Source organism: Fringilla coelebs, assembly GCF_963513975.1.
Source record: "Fringilla coelebs genome assembly, chromosome: 3".
Taxonomy (NCBI): Eukaryota; Metazoa; Chordata; class Aves; order Passeriformes; family Fringillidae; genus Fringilla; species Fringilla coelebs.
Genome location: NC_140030.1, coordinates 105,876,173 through 105,895,222, shown reverse-complemented (window position 1 = coordinate 105,895,222; position 19,050 = coordinate 105,876,173). Strand labels below are relative to the sequence as shown.

The 19,050-nt window shown below is 46.1% G+C and overlaps 1 protein-coding gene across 1 annotated transcript in view; it reads right to left on the bottom strand.

Moving 5' to 3' along the window:
* Positions 1-5,663: 5,663 nt before the first annotated feature.
* Positions 5,664-19,050, bottom strand: part of EHD3 (EH domain containing 3) — a 30,162-nt gene continuing 16,775 nt past the window's right edge. The window contains exons 4-6 of the mRNA XM_084201968.1: positions 10,164-10,576; positions 9,009-9,173; positions 5,664-7,681 (exon numbers count right to left, since the gene is read on the bottom strand). Coding sequence (XP_084058094.1) covers positions 7,154-7,681; positions 9,009-9,173; positions 10,164-10,576 — 1,106 coding nt within the window. The 3' untranslated portion in view covers positions 5,664-7,153. The remainder of the gene's footprint in view (positions 7,682-9,008; positions 9,174-10,163; positions 10,577-19,050) is intronic.

Sequence of the window (19,050 nt, the reverse complement as noted above, 5' to 3'; positions counted from 1 at the left end):
TTTTCCCAGGGGGTCTCCCAGCGGCCCAGGTGAGTTTGGCAGCCTTTCCATCACAGTTCTGACATTCCCATGGCAGTGAGAAGCTGGCTGAGTAAATTCCCTGTGGGAACAAGGGAGAGGGCTGGAGCGGCGTGTGCCTCTCGGGCTGTAACGATGGCCCACGGCTCCCGGCAGCACTGCACCAGCTTTTGTTCTCCTCTGTCCTCCTGAAAGGAAGTGGTGAAAGGCAGCCAGGCTGCCTTTATTTCTGTGAAATGGAGTGAAAGGAGTGAGGCGACCCATCGGAAGCAGATCATTAGGAATATTGGTGACCTTACGTGATCTGCCCAGGGCTGTGAGAGGAGCAGGCGGGAAGGACCTCGTGTCCTTGTTTGTCACGTTCACAGTTTATCATCCCTGCTCTTGCCTCCAAGGAGGCATCCATGTTTCTCCCTTCTCCAGAAGGGTTGGACAGGCCCTCCACAGAGGCACAGCCAGATTTCAGCAAGCTCTAGTTGCCCTTGCGTGCCCTGGCTGTACAGACACGGCACCTTGGCCAACTTCTAGCAGGTTTCCCATGTTTTCCAGTCCCACCTCTCAACCCTTGGGACCCTCTTTGCACCTTTGTCAGCTTCTGTTGAGGGCTGTGCTGGGGAGTCACCTCTTGCTGGGACCTTGCATGGACAGGCTTTTTTGAGAACAAGCAACAGCACTCTTGCCTGTCTAGCAAGGCTTTTGGGATGTCATCACAAGCACTTTTCTTCCCCCATCCCACGGTGCAGGCAGGATGAAGATTTGTACTTCCTCAAACCCCATGTAGGAGAGGAAGGACAGAGTGGCCTTGAGAACCAGAATGTCTGAGGAAAGCCACAACCAAAGCCCAAAACTGCTCCTTCCAGGTTCTCGAGAGAGATGGGAAACTCTGCCCCTGGGTCTGTACTGAAATACCAAGCCCAAGATGATGTTGTGCTTCTGGGGTTTGACTCAGCTGTGTAGAGGATGGAGGGGGAGGAAAAAGCTGTTCAAGCATAAGCTTTGCCACTTCATAGGCAGCATGTGGTCTCTCTTCTGTGCTGTTCTGCTGAAGGGCTGTATTTGAAGCTTGGCAGCTCCCTCGCAGATATGGGGAACAGAGGCTGGGAAATACTGCAGGGAAAGGGCTGGAGCAATGCAACCAGCAGAGCTTAAAGGAAACTCTTGCTGCCATACCTCAGTGCCTTATCAGTCTCCATTCCTATGACGTGTTTACAGGGGGGAAGACCCCAAACCCCTGCCAAAAGCCCAGCACCAGGAAGGTCCCATGGTTGCACAGACAGCTGTGGCACTGTCAGATCCATGGACCGTGGTCTGGTTGCTGTGGGCCTGGGTGTTGGAGGTGTTCAGTCCCTTGTGTTGCCCAGCATTGCTGCACCTGATGGCTGCAGCTGGTAAGGCAGAGCACTTGTCTAGAGAGCTGATTGCTGGGTATGCCATGTACTGCCTGCCTTAAAAACCAGGTCCCAATGTGTCATCACTACTTTGAACCACATGGGTTTTTTGATTAATGCTTTTTGATTAAAACATGTGAGACTTGGGGTTGACATTCACTGCTTGCATGACCTTTTTTTTTAAAGATCTCTGGTCCTTGCAGAGATGCAAGACTTATCTGGGAAGTAAAACTTCTTCCCTGATTGTTCTCCCAGTCACTGGATTTTCTATTGCCCCTGAGCAGCCTATAAAGCTCTAGACTAGCATTAATTGGCAACCAGTAGATCACCTCCTTTCCCTTTCCAAGGCTGCTTAATTTCAGGAGGAAAAGTGAAGCCTTGCTCAGCTGAGCAGGAAGAGGAGCTTTAGGTGTGCTTTGCTATCTTATGTTGGTGGCTGCTGGTGGGAGCTGGAAAAAATGCCACCAGTTCTTTTTATAGTTTAGTTTGAAAGCTGTATTTCTTGGCAGAGAAGATGATTGGTCTGTTTTTATTCCTTTGGCATGATGAGTCATCAAAGATGATATTAATTAGAGAACTAATCTCCCTTGGTGGCAAATGGTGCAAGTTCTCTAGTTTGCCAAGGGTTTGTTCTATGCTAGAACTGGATTGAGGGGTGCTAGTTAGTTGGTATGGAAGCTTACACTGCTTATCACCTTTCTGTGCATGCAGAAGAATTGAAATTCCCAACTGGGCAGATGAAGGAACTCTACTGAGGGACTAGATACTGAAATTCTAACTGGGGAACAATTCTGCTTCTGAAAACTTAACTGTGAGCTGCCAGCTTGGACTGTGGCTACACTGCAGTTCTGATACAACTGGAGATGCCTGTGCTGTGGGATGTGGAAACTTTAAAGATGGTAGGATGCAGGGCATCCCTTCTAGTCCGTTGTGAATGGCTTAAATGTGGTGGGCAGACAGGCAGCAAACTCCTCCGTTTTTAGTGGAAGTGGAAACTTCTTTGGTGGAAGTGGAAACTCTGCCTTGAAAACTGATGGTTGAAGGAGGTCAGAAAATGGCCAGAGATCTTTCCCTGGGAGCTGTGCTTCCTACTGGCCTCTGCACTGCCATCACCTTATAAGGAGCTCCTGTGAGCCTCATCTTGCTGATAAACGTGCAGGGAGCAGGATGAGAGCTGTTCAGAGAGCAGCAGCTGGCATTTGCCTGCAGGGAACTCGCGAGGCGTAAGGAGAGGAATTCCACACGAACGCTGCCCTTGATTTGCACAACGGCCCAGGCCAGGAGGGCGATCCAGCCCCACCCAAGGCCTATAAATCTCTCCCAGTTCACATCTTGTGCAGGCACTAACGAGGCCTCGCTGACAGCTGTTTACAGCGCACGTCAGCAGCTGGAGGGGAGCCCAGTTCCAACCCAGCAACTCGTGCGGTGTTTGACCGCGAGGGCTCGGCGGAACGGGCACGCCGTGGAGGACGTGTGCTGTGCTCGGCAGGGATTTCTCTCCCTTCAGGCACCCAGGGATTGTTTCCAAGGCCTGCTTTAAATACTGGATTTGTTACTCTATCAGCAGTGCCTAGAGGAGCTGGAAAGCTGCGCAGGGATTGACTTGCCTGCACTAGCCTTGAACTTCTTCGCGTGTTGAGATTCCTAAGCCTTGTTTTTCCCCCACTCTTGGACAGACTAGGAAGAGGAGGGAAAGGCTCATAAGCACAAGGAAGGAAAGGGAAAGAGCAGAAAATAATAGATGCTATGCTATGTTATGAAAACTCCACAAAAATAACTTGGATGTTACCAGTCAAGGTGCTCCTCTGGAGTAATTCAGTGCTGTTCTCCACGAGTGTTCCTACCCATGCATCAGGCTTTGAAGGACTTGAGGAATTCTGCATCTAGGAAGGGCTTAAATAGTCTGTTGTGTCCCCCGATTTACCGAAGCCTGAATGTGGAGCCACAGCTTCTCTCCATAATAAATATGAGATAAACAATAGCAGAGGTGGAAACTATCAATGGTGTAAGAGGTGTAGCATGATCTGAGATGATCTTCTAGAGGAGCTTCCGTGGTTCCAGCTGTGCTTGTAGGAACACTGTCCCTCTCTGTAAGGTCAAACAACCCATAACTTTTGTCCATATGACAGCAGCCTTTGGTTAGTGAGCAAAGGATTAAGGGGAGCAACTTAAAAGAACAGTTACCAGACTTAAATCTGAATTTCATTGTTGTATGAAGTTTGTGTTGGAACTTAACGTGATGGAAAAACTGATTCTGACCTTTTCTGTTTGATTAAAAATCTCTCTGAACTTCAGCATGCTGGCTAAATTCTAGATCCCAGAAGTAATTGCCTTTTGCTAAGCTACTCACCTCCTGTGAAACCTTATTCAGGGAACTTAGTGTAATTATTAGCCTTCCCTTCAAATAAATGGTTGTATAGCACTGTTGATCTAATCTGCCTGTCATGTTCCACAGTAGAGAGAATTTAATTTTCAAAAAACTCATATATTAGCCCATGAAGCATGTAGGTACAGATGTTTCTGCTCTAGATCCTTCCCAGAGAGAAGGCCAAATGCAGTTCCTACTTAGAGGGGTAAAAAAAAAAAAAAAGGCCTTTTTGTTCTTCTGACTTGTGAAAGCTCTTCTGTGTGAGGATGGGTAGAGAAGGACATGAGAGGATCAGAGAAGTGAGTGGTAGTGGTATGTTCACATGATAAAATCCCCCACCCACTGACAGCAAATGAATTGGTTCCTCTGTATAACCTCCTGGGGAAATCTTGTTAGGTAATTGAGAAGTGCTCTGGGAAAAAGGAAGCACTGTTGGACACAGATAACTGCCTCTGGAGTGTGGCTCTGTGAGCTGGCAGGAACATGCATGGCTGGAGGCCTGCCTGCAGTGCCTGGAGTCCTGGTGGGCTTGGGAAATCACATCCTCCCACAGATGTGGGAAACAATACAGGTGGCTGGGATTGCCCAGGGAGTCCTAACTCGGAAGGGAAAAGGAAAAAAAGGGGGTGTGTGCATTTGTAGCTGCTATCTGGGAAAGGGATGGAGAAATACAAGCACCTTCTCGTGGCCATAGTGGAGATACAGGATTCCCTGTATTTCTATATAGAGAACAGGGTGTTTAAGGTTTGATGTGGGTCTTTGGTGTTTTAGTGGGATCTTGTTTGATTGTTGTTTTATTTTAAATTTCCTGAAGAGCCTAGCAAAGGTGAAATGTGCTGGATGAAGTTATCTGGCTAAAGAGGACTGTTCATATTCTCTCTGGGAACACAGCCCCCCTGCAGCAGGGTCCCTGGTGCAATCCTATTAAGTAATGGTGTTTGTCAGTGCAGTGCTGGTGTTTTTTCCTCTCTCCCCACCACGAGTGGGGAAGCTGTGCTCTGGCAGTGCCAGGTGGTTCCTGAGGGGTGTTGAAATCAAACCCCTCTGCACTTGACCTGTGTGGGCAGAGAGAGGCAGGGTTGATTCACAGTGCTCTGCTCAGCCTCAGCTGGAGTCCAATGGATGCAAATTCCTCAGGAAGACCTGGGCAGCCTGAGCAGATGTGTCCTGTGATGACAGTTAAACTAGGGGTTACTGGGTAGCTGAACTGGAATGATACAGTTTGCTGCCTTTTCCTTCAATTTGCATTTATTGCTTTTGCTCTCCACCCTATGATTTCCTCTCACCCCTCTCATCGTGTACAGATGCTAAATGGAAACTCTGCCAACTACTACAGCTCATACCCTCTCTCCAGATGCTTCCCCAGGACTATCCCAACTGCTCTCCCTGTCTTACACCATGCCTCTCACTGTCCCACTCTGGGGATAGCTATCACTATCATGAACATCTACAGAAAAGAAAGAATAAAGACAGAAATAGAATTAGTCAGTAAGATTTAAGACTGAGGCTTTCTGCATCCATTCCAGATCTTGATAAATTCACAGGACTCTCATCTGTGACTGGCAGGAAGGAACTCCTTCAATATATTTTTTTTTCTACTGAAATGTGGTGGTTACCTCTCCCCTATATTGAACAAGGTGAATCACAGGTACAATTCCTCTTGCTTTGGCAAGTGTGGAGGTTATGATTAGACTGCCAAGAGAGAAAGATGTTGCAGATGTCAACCAGTCATTCAGCAGTGCACACCCGAGTCCATCTGGGCTGATCTGTACATGCACCTTTGGGAATGTGCACAAGCATAGTCTCCTCCCTTTGTTGCACTTACAAAAAAGCTTTTTTTTTTTCTTTTCTTTTCAGCTGCATTTCATTTTGCTGTATAAAGAAGTAGACAGATCTGGCCTTTCTTTTTTAATAATGTCTTAGGACCAGGGTACAAAAAAGGTTAATGCATTAATTTTTAAGACAAGTGATAAATGTACTGCAATAAGCACATCCTACATACACAGAATATATTTCTCTATATAATATGAACACAAGAGATATAAAATAAGTTATACTTATCTTGGTTTTTCATCACAGTAGGAGCTCAGCTTATATAAAGTGACAACAGGATTGGAACAACACGCTGCTCCAAAGCAACAACAAAAACCAGAAGAGTGCGCGCGCACGTGTGTGCTTAGGCAGTGAAACGGGAAATGGGGGGATTTCTGCTAAAGTCAGGTCTTAAAAACAAATGTTTCAGAGAGCATGAAAGAAGTGGGGAAGGTCTCTTGGCTCAGGGTAGAAGTTCTGGAGGGGATCAAGTGTGTGGTGAGGAGAGTGTGTGAAGGCTGACATCTCGGCTAGGATTGTGGAGGCACAGAGCAGAGCAAGCTCTGCCCAGTGCCCCGGTGTGTTCTGCCCCTGTGAGGGATCCAGTGTGGGGTTTGTGTCTGTACAGTGAGGATGGGGCCTGGTGGCTTTCACTGTGCACGATGAGAGCAAACACGTATCACTTCACAGGAATCACAGACACCACCGCTGTTCAAAGAGCAAACACGACCCACTGGCTGTGAAATGATGGGTGAGCCTGGAAGCAGTGCTCCTCCCTCCCAACCCACCTGATGTCCACCTCTAGGGCCCCCTCCCTCTTCTTCCCTTGGAGTGTGGTTCTCTTGGCTGGGCATGCAGAACAAATCTCCCCTGGGGACTCAATGGGAGGTAGTGATGATTGGGAACTCTGAGTGCCTGCCCCACAGTGAACAATGAGGAACTCCAGCTGCCCAGTTCAGAGCTCTTTCAGATTTTATTGATGTGTTTTTCTTTAAGGACAGGGGAACGTTTGTAAAACTTGCATCTTAACGGTGAATGAAGGTTCCTAAAGTTCTTAACTCTGGGGTTCAGTATCTAGTATTTTAGTGTGGGCTTATGTTAATTAGGAAATGCTCTTTATTTTGGCCAATAGCTTGAAGACCTTGTGGTTTCTCTTAGTCTCCTGAATTTTGCAAGACCCATTAAAAGGCAGAAGGTGCAGCCAAAGCTCAGGAGTGATACTGGCAGTTAGCAGATTTCTATTAGTGCCTATTCCACTCTCCAAAAATGCAGCCCTGTTCAGGTTTTCTTCTACTCTCGCTTAACAGTCCCCTAGTTTGCAACATCCTTTCTTTACCTTCATATTTACAGACTACACATTAGAAAGCAGGGACAGTACACTGGAAGAGTTAATTGCATATCATGAAGGATTGGGCTTTTTTGTTCTGCTTTAGATTTTGTTCTTCATACAGCAAAGTAGGTACAAATCCAAAAGTGATCTCACATCTAAAGGTATAATTTAAGTAAACATGTTGTTCTATATCTTTCATTTTCCCCTTCCCTTTCCCTCTCCCCTGTAACCTTCCTTTCACTCTGTTATTTTCCTTTTGGACGGAGGGAGGAGATGGGAAGGGAGCTCGTTTGGCAGCTCATGACCCTCCAACTTGACTTTAATGAGATGATTCGCCAAGGCAAACTCCTCATCATCCAGCATGCCATCTTTGTCGATGTCAGCCAGTTTCCAGATCTTGCCCAGCACGGTGTTGGGCAGCTTAGACCTTACCATTTCTTTCTTGGCGTTGGCACCAGTTATTTTGCCGTCGACAGGCGAGAGCGTGTAGAAGATCTCGTCGTACATGGGCTTGTCCCTGGCCACCACCCACTCAGCGTCGTCGATCCCCTCGCCGGCGCCTTCTCCGTAGCCGTGGCCGAAGGGGCCGTGCAAGGTGCCCTCGAAGGCGCCTCCCTTCACCATCTGGGTTGGCCGCTGGGACTCTTCCTGGCGGACCAGCACCATCAGCTGGGCGATGTCGTTGGCCAGCATGTCTTCCACGGTCTCCAGCAGCTTGCTCTTCAGAGGCTGGAACTTGCTAAAATCCTGGGCTTGCAATTGATCCTTAAAAACGGGACAACACAGCAAGAGGTGAGCGACGTGGCCGTGTGTGGTGGAGCAATGGTGTACAGTGCAATGCCTGCCCGCTGCTAGGCTCACAATCCCTGCTACTGCAGAGGAGTGGGGAGTTTAGCATTCCTTCCTCTGACTGCCCTGCTTTCAGCACGGGATGGAGTCTCCCTGGCTGGCCTTGCTCTTACTTTAATCCTCTCCTAAGTCCTACACAAAATGACCAAATAGTTCAGGGCCAACTGGTTGTGTGCTCTTGCTACGTCCTGCAGCCAGTGCTCTATGTTCCCTCCCCCTTCTGCGCTCTGGGAAGGGGATGCCACCTGGCAAAAGACCACTGTACTCATCACCATGCAGTGCATCTTTCAGATGCCATCAGTGGTGAGCATGTCTTTATGAAATCTGAGCATGGCTCAGGTTCTGTAATTTCACAGCTAAGCAAAAAGGGCATTGAGTAGGGCCTGCAGAAAGACCTACAGCTTTATCTTTCACCCTCTACTCATTAAATTCACACTGTTCACTCCAACTGGATTCATAAAGGTTGTTTTTTTAACACATTTTAACAAGCAGTGAAGGAGATCTCCTACTGGATACACCCCACAGATAACATTCCCAACAATTTAGGGAAAAAATATTTAAAAAAATAGGCAAATGCTGTTTTTCATAGGTAACTAGTAGCAACCTCAAGAGCTAGAACTCAGAACAGGTTTTTGCTTGGACTGAAGCCACACAGCAATGCTGCAGTGTCCAGCATTGCTTGAATGTACAACACAAGGCTCTGATCCAAGGTCCTTTGAAGTTTTTCACTTGTGTGAACACTGGGCCAGGTCTCTGGTCTGCAGAACAAAAAGCCTGCTTCTCTGCTTAAAATGGAAAAGGGGCTTTAAGTTTTCACACCTTCCTTTTTCTCCTTCTAGAAACAAAGAGTTAAGTAGAAGACAAATATAGCTCTTGAGCAATGTGGCATATGTAGCCTTTTCAGGACACAGCTTTCCTTTTATTATAAATTGCTTAGGCCTGAAAAATCTGCAATTGGAACCTGGAATTAAAAATAAAGAAAAACAGAGGAATCATTTGCTCTAAAGTGCTATTCAGGCAAAGATGTGAGAAATAAATGTGAAGCTGTAATGCCTCACATGAGCTCAATGTGTAAGAAGTGCTCATGCCCAAATATAGCCTGCACATATTTTAAGACACATTTCAACATAAGAGCAGGCTTTTCCCACAGGTAGCAACAATCAGTGTTTGCATGGCTCTGTTGTATTCCCTGCAGTTACTCTAATGCTCTTTCCCTGATGTTTGCCAGGATGCCACGGCTTACCTGCATCTTTCTCAGATTAGGGAAATCTCCTGGTGAGATCTGATGCTCCCGTTCAATCCGGGCATAAATATCTCCCAAGTTGTTAACAAGCTCCTTCTTTTTATTGTCTTTCCCAAACATTGAGGGCATTTCCTTCTTTAGGGAACTGATGATGTAGGCATGGACCTGAAGGGAATTAAATTACATGGAATGAAGGCAAATGTTAAATAGCACATCAGAAAATTCTGCTCAGCGGAGTGTCTGTGCCCAGGACTTGCCTCCATCTTATCCCACCCCAAAGAGCAAGCTCAGCTCCTCAGCTTGCCTGGACCTATGGATTGTTATTCCAGTGCTCAATGCTCAGCTCTGTGCTAAGACAAGGAAAAAACAAGGTGTAGCCCTGAGCATACATGCAGTGACATCCATTTGCACCTTCTGGAGGGAGTGGTGGGGTTTTTTTTCTTCCACTGGGCATGGCCTTCAAGAGAATAGTCCCTTCCCAGTCCAAACATACAGGTTCAGTGTTTTAGTATGACTACTAGTCCTTAACTTATGCAATATTGTGGCTTTTTTTTTTTTTAATGGTGAACCAAGCATTTTTTCTTGAAATGAAGGCCCTTGCACTGAAAGTTTTCGAAGGATCTTTTGATCTCTTTTCTCAATTGATGTGGGTTTTTTCTTGTATTTTTAGGGGCTTCTTTCAGTTTATTTCAAATACTCAGGGATACTACAGGCTTATTTATCATTTGTGTGAGTCTCCACCTCCTGTGCATCCATCTTAGTCAGGTATCTATCTCTCTTGGCTAAGAAAGTTTTAAGCAAAAGACCAAGAGCTTATCAATTCCCTTGGTGTATGATTCTGATATACTGAATTGATCCTAATTCTCAAGTTGCTACCACAGAGCAACTGCTTTCCAGATCCCTTCAAGTGCTACCTGCTTTGATCTGTAGTTCCCTTCCTCACTCTGGCCCGCCATGACTGACACACCAAACAAAGGAGTTGTTTTCTTCCCATATTGGCAAAGGGCTCATATGCTGGGCCTGAGTTAAATGGGATGGAAAAAAGAGTAGGATCCACCAGCTCTGCAAGCTGAACTGGCTAAAACCACTTCTCCATAGGCTGCCTGCTGCAGACAGCCCAAACCCAATGCTTGGGGCTTCTCTGCCAACCCCTACCTTGGCCAGGCGCGCTCGCTTGATGAGATCATTCAGCTTCCTGAGGGCTGCATTGCGGGGCAGGCTCTGGATGTCCCTGAACAGGTCCTGCTCCTCTGCCTCAAACAGCTTGCGGTTGTCGGGGATGAGCAGGGGGTGGGACCAGAAGGAGCCGATGTAGACTCTGATGACCTCGGGAGTGTTGACGATCTTCCCCAGGGACCACATGAGGGCACCGTACACCCGCATCAGCTGCTGAGTCTCTATCTGGTCGGCCTTGTTGAGAACAACTCTCATCTTGTCCTCGTGGTTCTTCAGGGCCTTGATGACCTCAGAGAATTCATCAGAGATGTCCAGCTTGTGAGCATCAAAGAGGAGAATGATGCGGTCGACCCGCTCTGCGAACCACTCCAGTACAGCGGCAAAGTCATAACCTGCAAGGGGGAGAGCAAGAGCAGAGATGCAGCAAACGTGGGAGCTGAGAGCCTCCCTACTGTACTCAAACTGCATCTGCACCTAACTGAGGGTAAGCTTGCAAGGAAGTGGCTTTCCCAGTAGAGCAGGTAGCTTGCTAAGGAGATGAGGCACTGTCCATACAGTTAAGGACAGGTCTTGTCCTCTCCACATTAAGAGATCACCCGAACTTGTGCTCCAGATCTTCATTCAAATGCACATGAAGGAGCAACTGCTGTATTCAAACACTTACTGCAGAAGTCTCCTATGTGGCAACAAGAGAGGTCTAATTTGTGAATGACTGGCCATCAGCATAGCCTACACAGAAAGCTGGGTCATTGCAGTACTTGTATCCAGACTGGTTTGAGATGCCTATCTCCACTGCCTAATGAATCTCAAGCCTTGTTTGTGCAAGACTAACTTTATGCCATCCAATTCAAAACCCAGCATGCAAATAACCTTCCCTAGCAGAGTAACCATCCTGTCATACCTGCTGCATGTGCACAAAGCCAAATGATTTGTGCTCACTTAGCCAAGAGCCTGATGCTCAGCAGACAGCATTGCTGTGAACACCAGAGGCAGGCACAGGCCAGGAACAGGGGGTTCAAATTTCACATGCCTCAGGACTAAACATAATGGATTCAGTGTCAGACTGGGTCCACCTCTAAGCAGTACAGGGCATGATAAATAGTGTGTGGAGAACTCCCTAAAACAATAGTAATGACACAAACAAAATTACCTTCTTTCCTAGCTCTGTGGTGGTTTTTTGTTGTGCTTTAAAGTCTTGGTGAGAGACTGGTTGGTTCTGTCCCCCTGCTCTGTCAGGCTCTCCTATGCTGTGCAACATTTGGGGTTATCTGAGTCACCAGAGTGCTGCACTTTGTTAAGGGAAATCAGGATAGAGCAAATGCTATTTGCATTCAATTCCTTTAATACACTATTTTAATCTTGGCTTTCATGAATAAATACATGATAATTAGTTTGGTGCTTTTTCCTTCTGCTCCCCTTTCTTTTCTTCCTTTTTTCCTTCTGTCCCCTCTAAAACCTAGAGGGCAACTAGTGCATCCCAATAATTAGACTGGAACTACAGAAGGGAGGATAGCTATGCTCTGATCTTGCTTTTTCATGCTGGCCTTTTCTTCCATATGACTAAGCAAACTGGAGTGAAATCCTGGCTCTCATGTCAGGAGTAAAGCCTGTGTGAACTTTCTCTTCAGCTGGATAAATTGATATGAACTTTTTGCCACTGAGAACTTTTATAAAACTTCAAAGTCTTGTTCCTAGGCAGTGTTCTGCTTTGGTCAATTACAGTGTGCTCCTTACAGGAAAAGGGGGTGGGCAGAGTGTGGGCATGTGAGATGTGTGTTCTTGGAAGTGGACACTTTGCCCTGCTCTCTTCTGTGGGATCTACAGAAATCTCAAATGAAAGACACATCTTTGTCCCACCAGTGTCCTTCTGCTCACTGGGACACGAGTGTCTCCTCTCACAAGAGCAATGCTGGGCCCTGGCTCTTTGCTCAGCTCTGTTTGATACTGAGAACTTCAGAGAATTCAGAATCAGTATTAGCTTTGACAAAGACCTGCTGAGCATTCAATATGTTACACTGATAGCTGCATGTCTTGCTCAGTCCGTGTGTCTGACCTCAAACACAGTCACAAGTCAGTTTTTTAAAACTGAAATAAACTTGATCCTGCTCGCTTTCAGATGTTAACAGCCTTTTTTAACCTTAGGTGCTAACCTCAGCTTTTTAAGCTCAGCTGTTCTGGCTGCAGGGAGCTCTGCTCCACTGCTCTAATGGTGCAAAGATCAGTGTGCTGACTCCTTCCTAACCCGTGCTGGGAGCAGTGGCAGCAGGACAAAGTCGATGCTGATAGCTCACTTCACTCGGCCTGGTTCAGGCTGTCAGCTGTCCCTCTGCAAGCTGATCAAAGAGTGTGCAAACAGGGACCTTCCATGCCCCCAAACTTTACCAAACAGAGGATATACAGACTTTATGTTCGCTTCTGCCAGGGCTGGGAGTCATCTGGCATGGCAGGACAGTTTATTCTTCATACGCAGAGCTACACAGCTTGCTTTTTCATCATGGAAGCAGTGAGTCAGGGTGACTTTATTTGGAGATGTTTGTGCATTTAACCTTGTAAAATCTCATGGACTGGGATGTTTTCTTGTCAAGCTGCCATATGTTTGAATTGTACCATAACTACTTCGTCCAGTCTTTTTCTTGGGAGAATCAGATGGAAAACAGTCATGGTCTCTAGGCTACCCTTGTAATGCTACAGTGATGTCCTGTCACAGATCATGTGGATGGTTTCCCTCTGACTGTAGAGGAACAGTCACTGTTACACTCTCTGTTGTGTTAATAGGAGCTGGGATGAGTTAGGGAAAGTGTCTGCACCTGACAATAAGTCCACCTTGCAGGGATTTAGCAGAAGTGGGAACTGATTATTTAAAAGAAGGGAAGTACAGAAAAAATGTGTAATTGTAGTTTTGATATTAACTGAGGACTTGGGAGATTGACCTTAGCCTGGGTTTCAAGGTTTGTCCAAAAGCTCTCATGATTTTTATCCTGTATCAAGCCTGCATCCACAGTGGCACTTAGAAGGTATCTATTTACTGAGCCTCTCTTTCCTATTAACAAAAATAAATGTTGCTCTACCTAGCAAGAAAAGGAAATTAATATCTGCTCAGACCCTTTGTGTATTCCCAGCTGCTACAGTAACATACAATGAGTTCCTGAATGTCCCTCTGGACTTCATTAAATGTCCAGATTGATTAGCAGACTTTCTTTCCTAGCTTCTTTGATGGCTCAGAAATATTCTCCTGACAGCTGTCCTGCATATCTCTATTAAAGAGAGAACAAAGCCCTGGAGAGTAACACTTGCTGTTGACTGCTCTGAAACATCACCATGGACTCGTTTACATCCCTTGCTGGGACAAAAGCCCAACCCACAGCCTCCCCTTGTATGTCCCTCTGGCTCCGGGGAACCTCTCCTGTTGGTGCCCAGCTGAGCAAGGAACAAGTCTGGTGTGTGCAGTGCTACTGACCACAGCTGCATTCCTCTGTGTGGGGGTACCTGGCAGGAAAAATGAGCTCTAAGTGTAGGTATTGTGTTCTTAGGTGATGGAGGGAAAGAGGAAAAATTATCCTGAGTGCTGTCAAGTTCCTTAACAAACAGCATGACGTGGGACAGAGCTCTGTTTACAACTATCTACCTCAGAGTCACTGACTGTGGTGGTGTTTTCTCACACAGTGCCTAGAGAATTGCTACAGATGTGATTCATGGGGTTGACTTTGTAGTCTTGCTTTTAGTGTATAATAGATTGTCACTAAAGCATTTGGATGCAGGATGGCAGTGTAAATGGCTAAGGGCAAGCTATTAATAAAGGTGTTTAAAAAGAAGGTCTTAGATTAATATTTTAACATTGAGTTTAATATTTTAACATTGAGTTTGGAGCTTTCATTTTTGGAGGGCTCTTCAATGCCACAGAGAACTCAGGGCATTTTGCCTGGCTCTAGCCAGAGCTGGAGGTGTTCAAAACCTGACAACATGAGGCTCATTTTGTAACTAAACTTAATCATTATAGCCTCACTTTACTTTCTTCAATCCTGCCCCTTTTTCATTTCCCAGATGCACTGGGCCTGCCTCTTTCTTCTGGCAGTTTATTACTGTGTGAGCTTAGACCAAGAACTGATCTTCACCAGCAGTCAAATTAGGAGTTTTCCTGGTGTCCCTTGCACATTCCACTGCAAATGCATTATGTCTCCCTGTGCCCCCCTGTGTTGTAGGGTGTTGCTAAGGCCTCTCACAAAGCAGGCAGGCACTATCTCAGCTTTGGCAGTGTTTCAGGGGTGGGTGATGCTGTCCATGGAACTCAGCATGGTTTTATTGTGAACTTACAGGGTGGCTGGGAAGCCATCTGCTTGCCAAAGCTGTATTAATGCAAAACCATTATTACAGGGATGTTCAGACAGAACTGTAAAGGGAAGAATTTGCTGTTCAGTAATTCCTGTCTCTTGTGCTTGCATCCCTGTTGAAAAATATGCTGCATATTTAAACATTCTCTAACATCACTGATGCAGCTTCTTTCACAACCTCCAGATAAGGTGAACGTGAAGAGAAAATGAATCCAAATCATACGGCAGTAGGAGGACAAGATGAACATGATAACAATTTTATTCCATCAGATTTTTTTTTTTTCCATGGGACAGGTTTCTTTCTGACAGCATGAAAAGGACTCAACAGACTTAACACAAAGCTGACAAGTCAGCAGGACTGTCAGCGGGTTCAGCCTGCAGAGAAAATTATATTCTTGCAGACACCTTGCCACCTAGACTCCATAAGGCAGGCTGGCCTAATGAATTCTTGTCTGTGCAGCACTGGAATACCTGGCACCATGCATTGCACCAGGATCTGGCAGGATTATGCAATTACATTCTGTCAAGTCAGATCAGGCATGATACAGTCTTTATGCTGACTGTGAGAAGAAGGATGATACCTGACCCAGCACAAAATCTGCCTGGCTAAAAGATTCTAAAGCCAATTTCAACCAGCAAGGAGTGGGCATGCACTGGTTCAGCATTTCTCACCATGTAGCTACACTGGTTGTTGGTTTAGGTTTGTTTAATTTGTGCAATTTTTTTTTTTTTTTTTTACAGGTAGCAAGCATAGTAGTGATTTCCTGTATTGTGGAACCATAGCCATAGGTCCTGTGGTAGTGGAGTTCAGGTGGGGTTGAATGGAAACAGTGAGATCAAGAAGTGCAGAAAACCCCAAAGCTTATGCTCTGCACCAGATATTTCACAGCTTGCTGTTAATACTGCTGTAAACTGTGCTGCTGCTTTTAGCAATTTACTTCTTTCCTGCTGAATTTCAGTCACTGAGAGCTTCATTCTCATCTTTCTAAAGCTGGTGTTATCTAGAGATGAAAGATTTACCAGATTGTGCCACTCTATAAGGCAGAGTTTTATGGCAGTGTCCCTATTTGTCAAGTGGGAGAGTGGCTCTGATTGTCTGAGAACAGCATCCCAAGATGACACTCTGAACACTGACTGCCTAGAGAGGGAACAGCTCTGGGGAGATGAAATTAAAAGAATGCTGATTCCAGGGAGCTTATAACTTAAAAGTTTGTAATTGAGTAAGAGAGCTTTGAGGCTTAGTCTAACTGGTCACAGCGATGTCCTCCCTGAAAGCCCTTCAGAGTCCAGGGAAGAAGACTTGTGTCATTGCAAAACAAGCAGGCAGCCCACACTGGAGGGGGAGAATGTACCAGGAGGGGCAGGTGTTACCCAAATGTGACAGATGGCTGTGAGCGAAGGAGAAGGAAGGTCACACGATGGTCAGAGGAAGAAAATGAGGGGAGGGAGGGGGAAGTTACACATCCCTGTGAGGACACACCAAGTGAGTGGGAAGCTGGGCTGGGTGGCAGTTGTGGTGTCCTAGAGAGAGAAGGGTGCTGGGTAAGAGTATCAGAGAGGAAATAGCTTGGACTGGGTGGAAGAACAGTGATTTGATCAAGTTTCTCTCAAGGTGAGGGGCTGGTGGTGCCAGCAAGGAGAGGAGAGAAGGGATGATGAAAAGCAAGGGCTGGGTACTGGATACACCTCACTGCAGCTCATCCTAAAACACCTTTGTAAAAAGCTGCCATGCTCCTCTCTGGAAGTGGCTGCCTCCCAAGGGAATATAAAGAGATTCCTGTAATGCATATCTGTGGGTGTGTTGGGAAGTACACAGAAAGCCTTTGGGATGAAAAGATTTCTTTGAATGTCACATGCCCTAATTTCTAGAGCAGGCCCCAGCTTGCCAATCACTTCTGCCTGTGCCTATACTCAAAGAAATAATCTGTCCTGGAGCTGCTGATTCAGAGCACTGGGAGCTACATCCTCCTGCCAGTGCTCCACATTTCCTCCTCTTCCATACCAGGAACTCATGGAAACATTAAATACGTTTTGGAGGCTTTAAGGTTTCCAAAGCAAAGGAAAAAGACTCAAAGCACAGCAGGTCTCTGTTCTCAGCTAGCAACAATGCTAACATTAACATTAACCAGTACCTGGAGTGTCAGACTGTGTGACCTTTTGCTTTCATGTTGTTTACTGCAGGGGCTTCGGGGTGGGGAAGAGACTGGGAGCCTGATGGGGCTCTGGCTTCATGTCACTGGAAAGTCAATGAAACCTCACTAGGCACATTCAAATCAGGTGGAGCAGAACTGAGGAGAGCATTGTCCAGAGCTCCTGTTTAGCTCCTGTGTACACACAGCCAGAACTTGTCCCATCTACAAGTTTTTATCTTCGCCATTTGTGACAGATGGGCCTGAGCGTTACCTGGTACTTGGGCCAATTCTAAAAACAGTTTCTAGACAGGTTTTGAGACCTCAGAAGGCACCTAAATACAGGCCAAGTTTTCCAAAGAAGTCAGTGCATAGCAGCATTGATGTGTAGCTTGGATTCCAGGGAACATTTTCTTTTACTATAGCATCCAAACACAAACTGAATTCTCCTGTATTCATACTTTAAATTTCAGGAGAAATCATGTTTGAAAAGCTGGCCTGAAATGGCCACCAGTGACTGGCAGCTCCCAGGGACCAGGAAACACATTCCTTCTCCATTGTTACTCAGGATGCTGAAAGAATGCGTGATGGGCATAAATAATGCAAATTGATGAGATGCTGATGGCGTGACCATCTTCCCTCTATGCAATAGAGTATTTCTGGAGTGCACAGTGCACAACAAATGGACAAGCTGCACAGCTGTTCTAAAACTCGGACTTGTTTAGTAACACAAATGAAATGCTTGCTGTATGTTAACAGGAATAGAAAAAAACACAGCCCTTTCCATATGTGCAGCCATTTAATCTTGTTCTTTGGTGCTGCTTTTTTATTTTTTTCTCTTTCAGTTCTGGAACTGCAAAATATATCAGTATTTCCAACCCTAATAATGGGGACAGTTCCTCTCCCCCCCCCCAGTACCAAACAAAATATTGGTTTGCCTTTCTCAAACCCCAGATATAATCTTGACCTTCTGTTTGCATACTGCTTTCAGATCACAAGAATTAGGCCCATGGCTTCATGTATTTCTAGAACTAAAAATGAGAACTGTGCAGATTTTCTGCTCATTTCTGTGTTGTTTTTTAAGAGGAAGTGCAGAACAGTGTGCCTGTAAGGGCTGGGTATTTCAGTGGAACAGTATGTGTTAAGTGAGACTGTGATAAAATCAGGCAGGTTGGCAGAGCAGCTGTAATGGAGGTGAACTGGAAAGTCAAAACTAAGCAGTGCACTTTCACCCTTTCAGGCAGAGTGAAATACAGAATATAAGCAAACATCACCAGTGGGGAGTATTATAACAAATATTTGAAATGCCTCCCTTTTAGAGGCTTTCAGGGTGGATGCCTTTAGTTTGTATCATGCTGTTGCTAGCACACGTGACAAAGCTCCTCAGAAAAAATATTTTTTGTTGCCATTGTACCCTAAACAGCATTGCATGAAGTGGGAGAACATCAATTCCCTTGGTGTTTGCCTTTCCCTTCCAAGCATGGCTATTTGAGACACAGCCAGGCTGAGAGCTCTGCACTGCCCAAGACTGTTGCTATTCCCATTTTTCCTCTTGCTGTCAGACTGGTGAGTGATTAAGTGTCCCTGGTGCTGAAGCTGCTGGTCATTTGGGAATTCTGCTTTCCCAGGAGAAGGGTGAGGCCGGTGGGTAGGGTTTTTTCCCTTGGTTATGGGATGTTTAGGCTGCACTGAAGCCAGCAGAATAGAACTGAGTGGAAGGCTGGGAATATACTGGAATAGTGTGTACTGGAAAGCAAGCCGATGAGGAATGACACTGCCAGCCCTTACCTCCTGGCTAGGACCTTGTGGTCACTGCTAACACAGGAAAGGGAGAAGGCAGCATACAGAGAGTGAACATGAAGTAAGGGTTCAGGATACATCCAGGAAGTACTACCCGAAAAGAGGGACCAAACACAGCTTGGCCAAGGTACCACTGAACTTGGCAGACATGGATCTGCTCAGCTCAGGGCAGATGTAGGCTGAGACAGATGGGCAGCAGAGCGTGCAAGGCTCAGCCCCCAGGGATGGCACTGCCACTGAAGTGCAGTTCTTGTTGCCAGGTGGCTCCATTAGCAGGGCAGACTCACAGGGTGATGAATTATGAGGAAGTCCTGACTCCTGTCCTGGCTCTGCATGACCTGATCTGTGGTCCTCCTCTCTGTCCTCATTTATTTCAGTCATCCCCTCCTCATTTTCCCTCCCAGCAGGCTGGCCTGAGCTCATTATGTGACACCAGAACAGTGCTTTGGCATTTGTATCATTATCAAATTGTCAAAGCAGACAAGACTGTACTGCTTTGCTCCAAACACCTCCCCCATGAGCATCTCTGCAACCTCATGCTCCCCTAGAAACAATAAATAACAAAAAGGACACAGAGCAAGGGGCAAGGCAATGCAATCATTAGTTCTT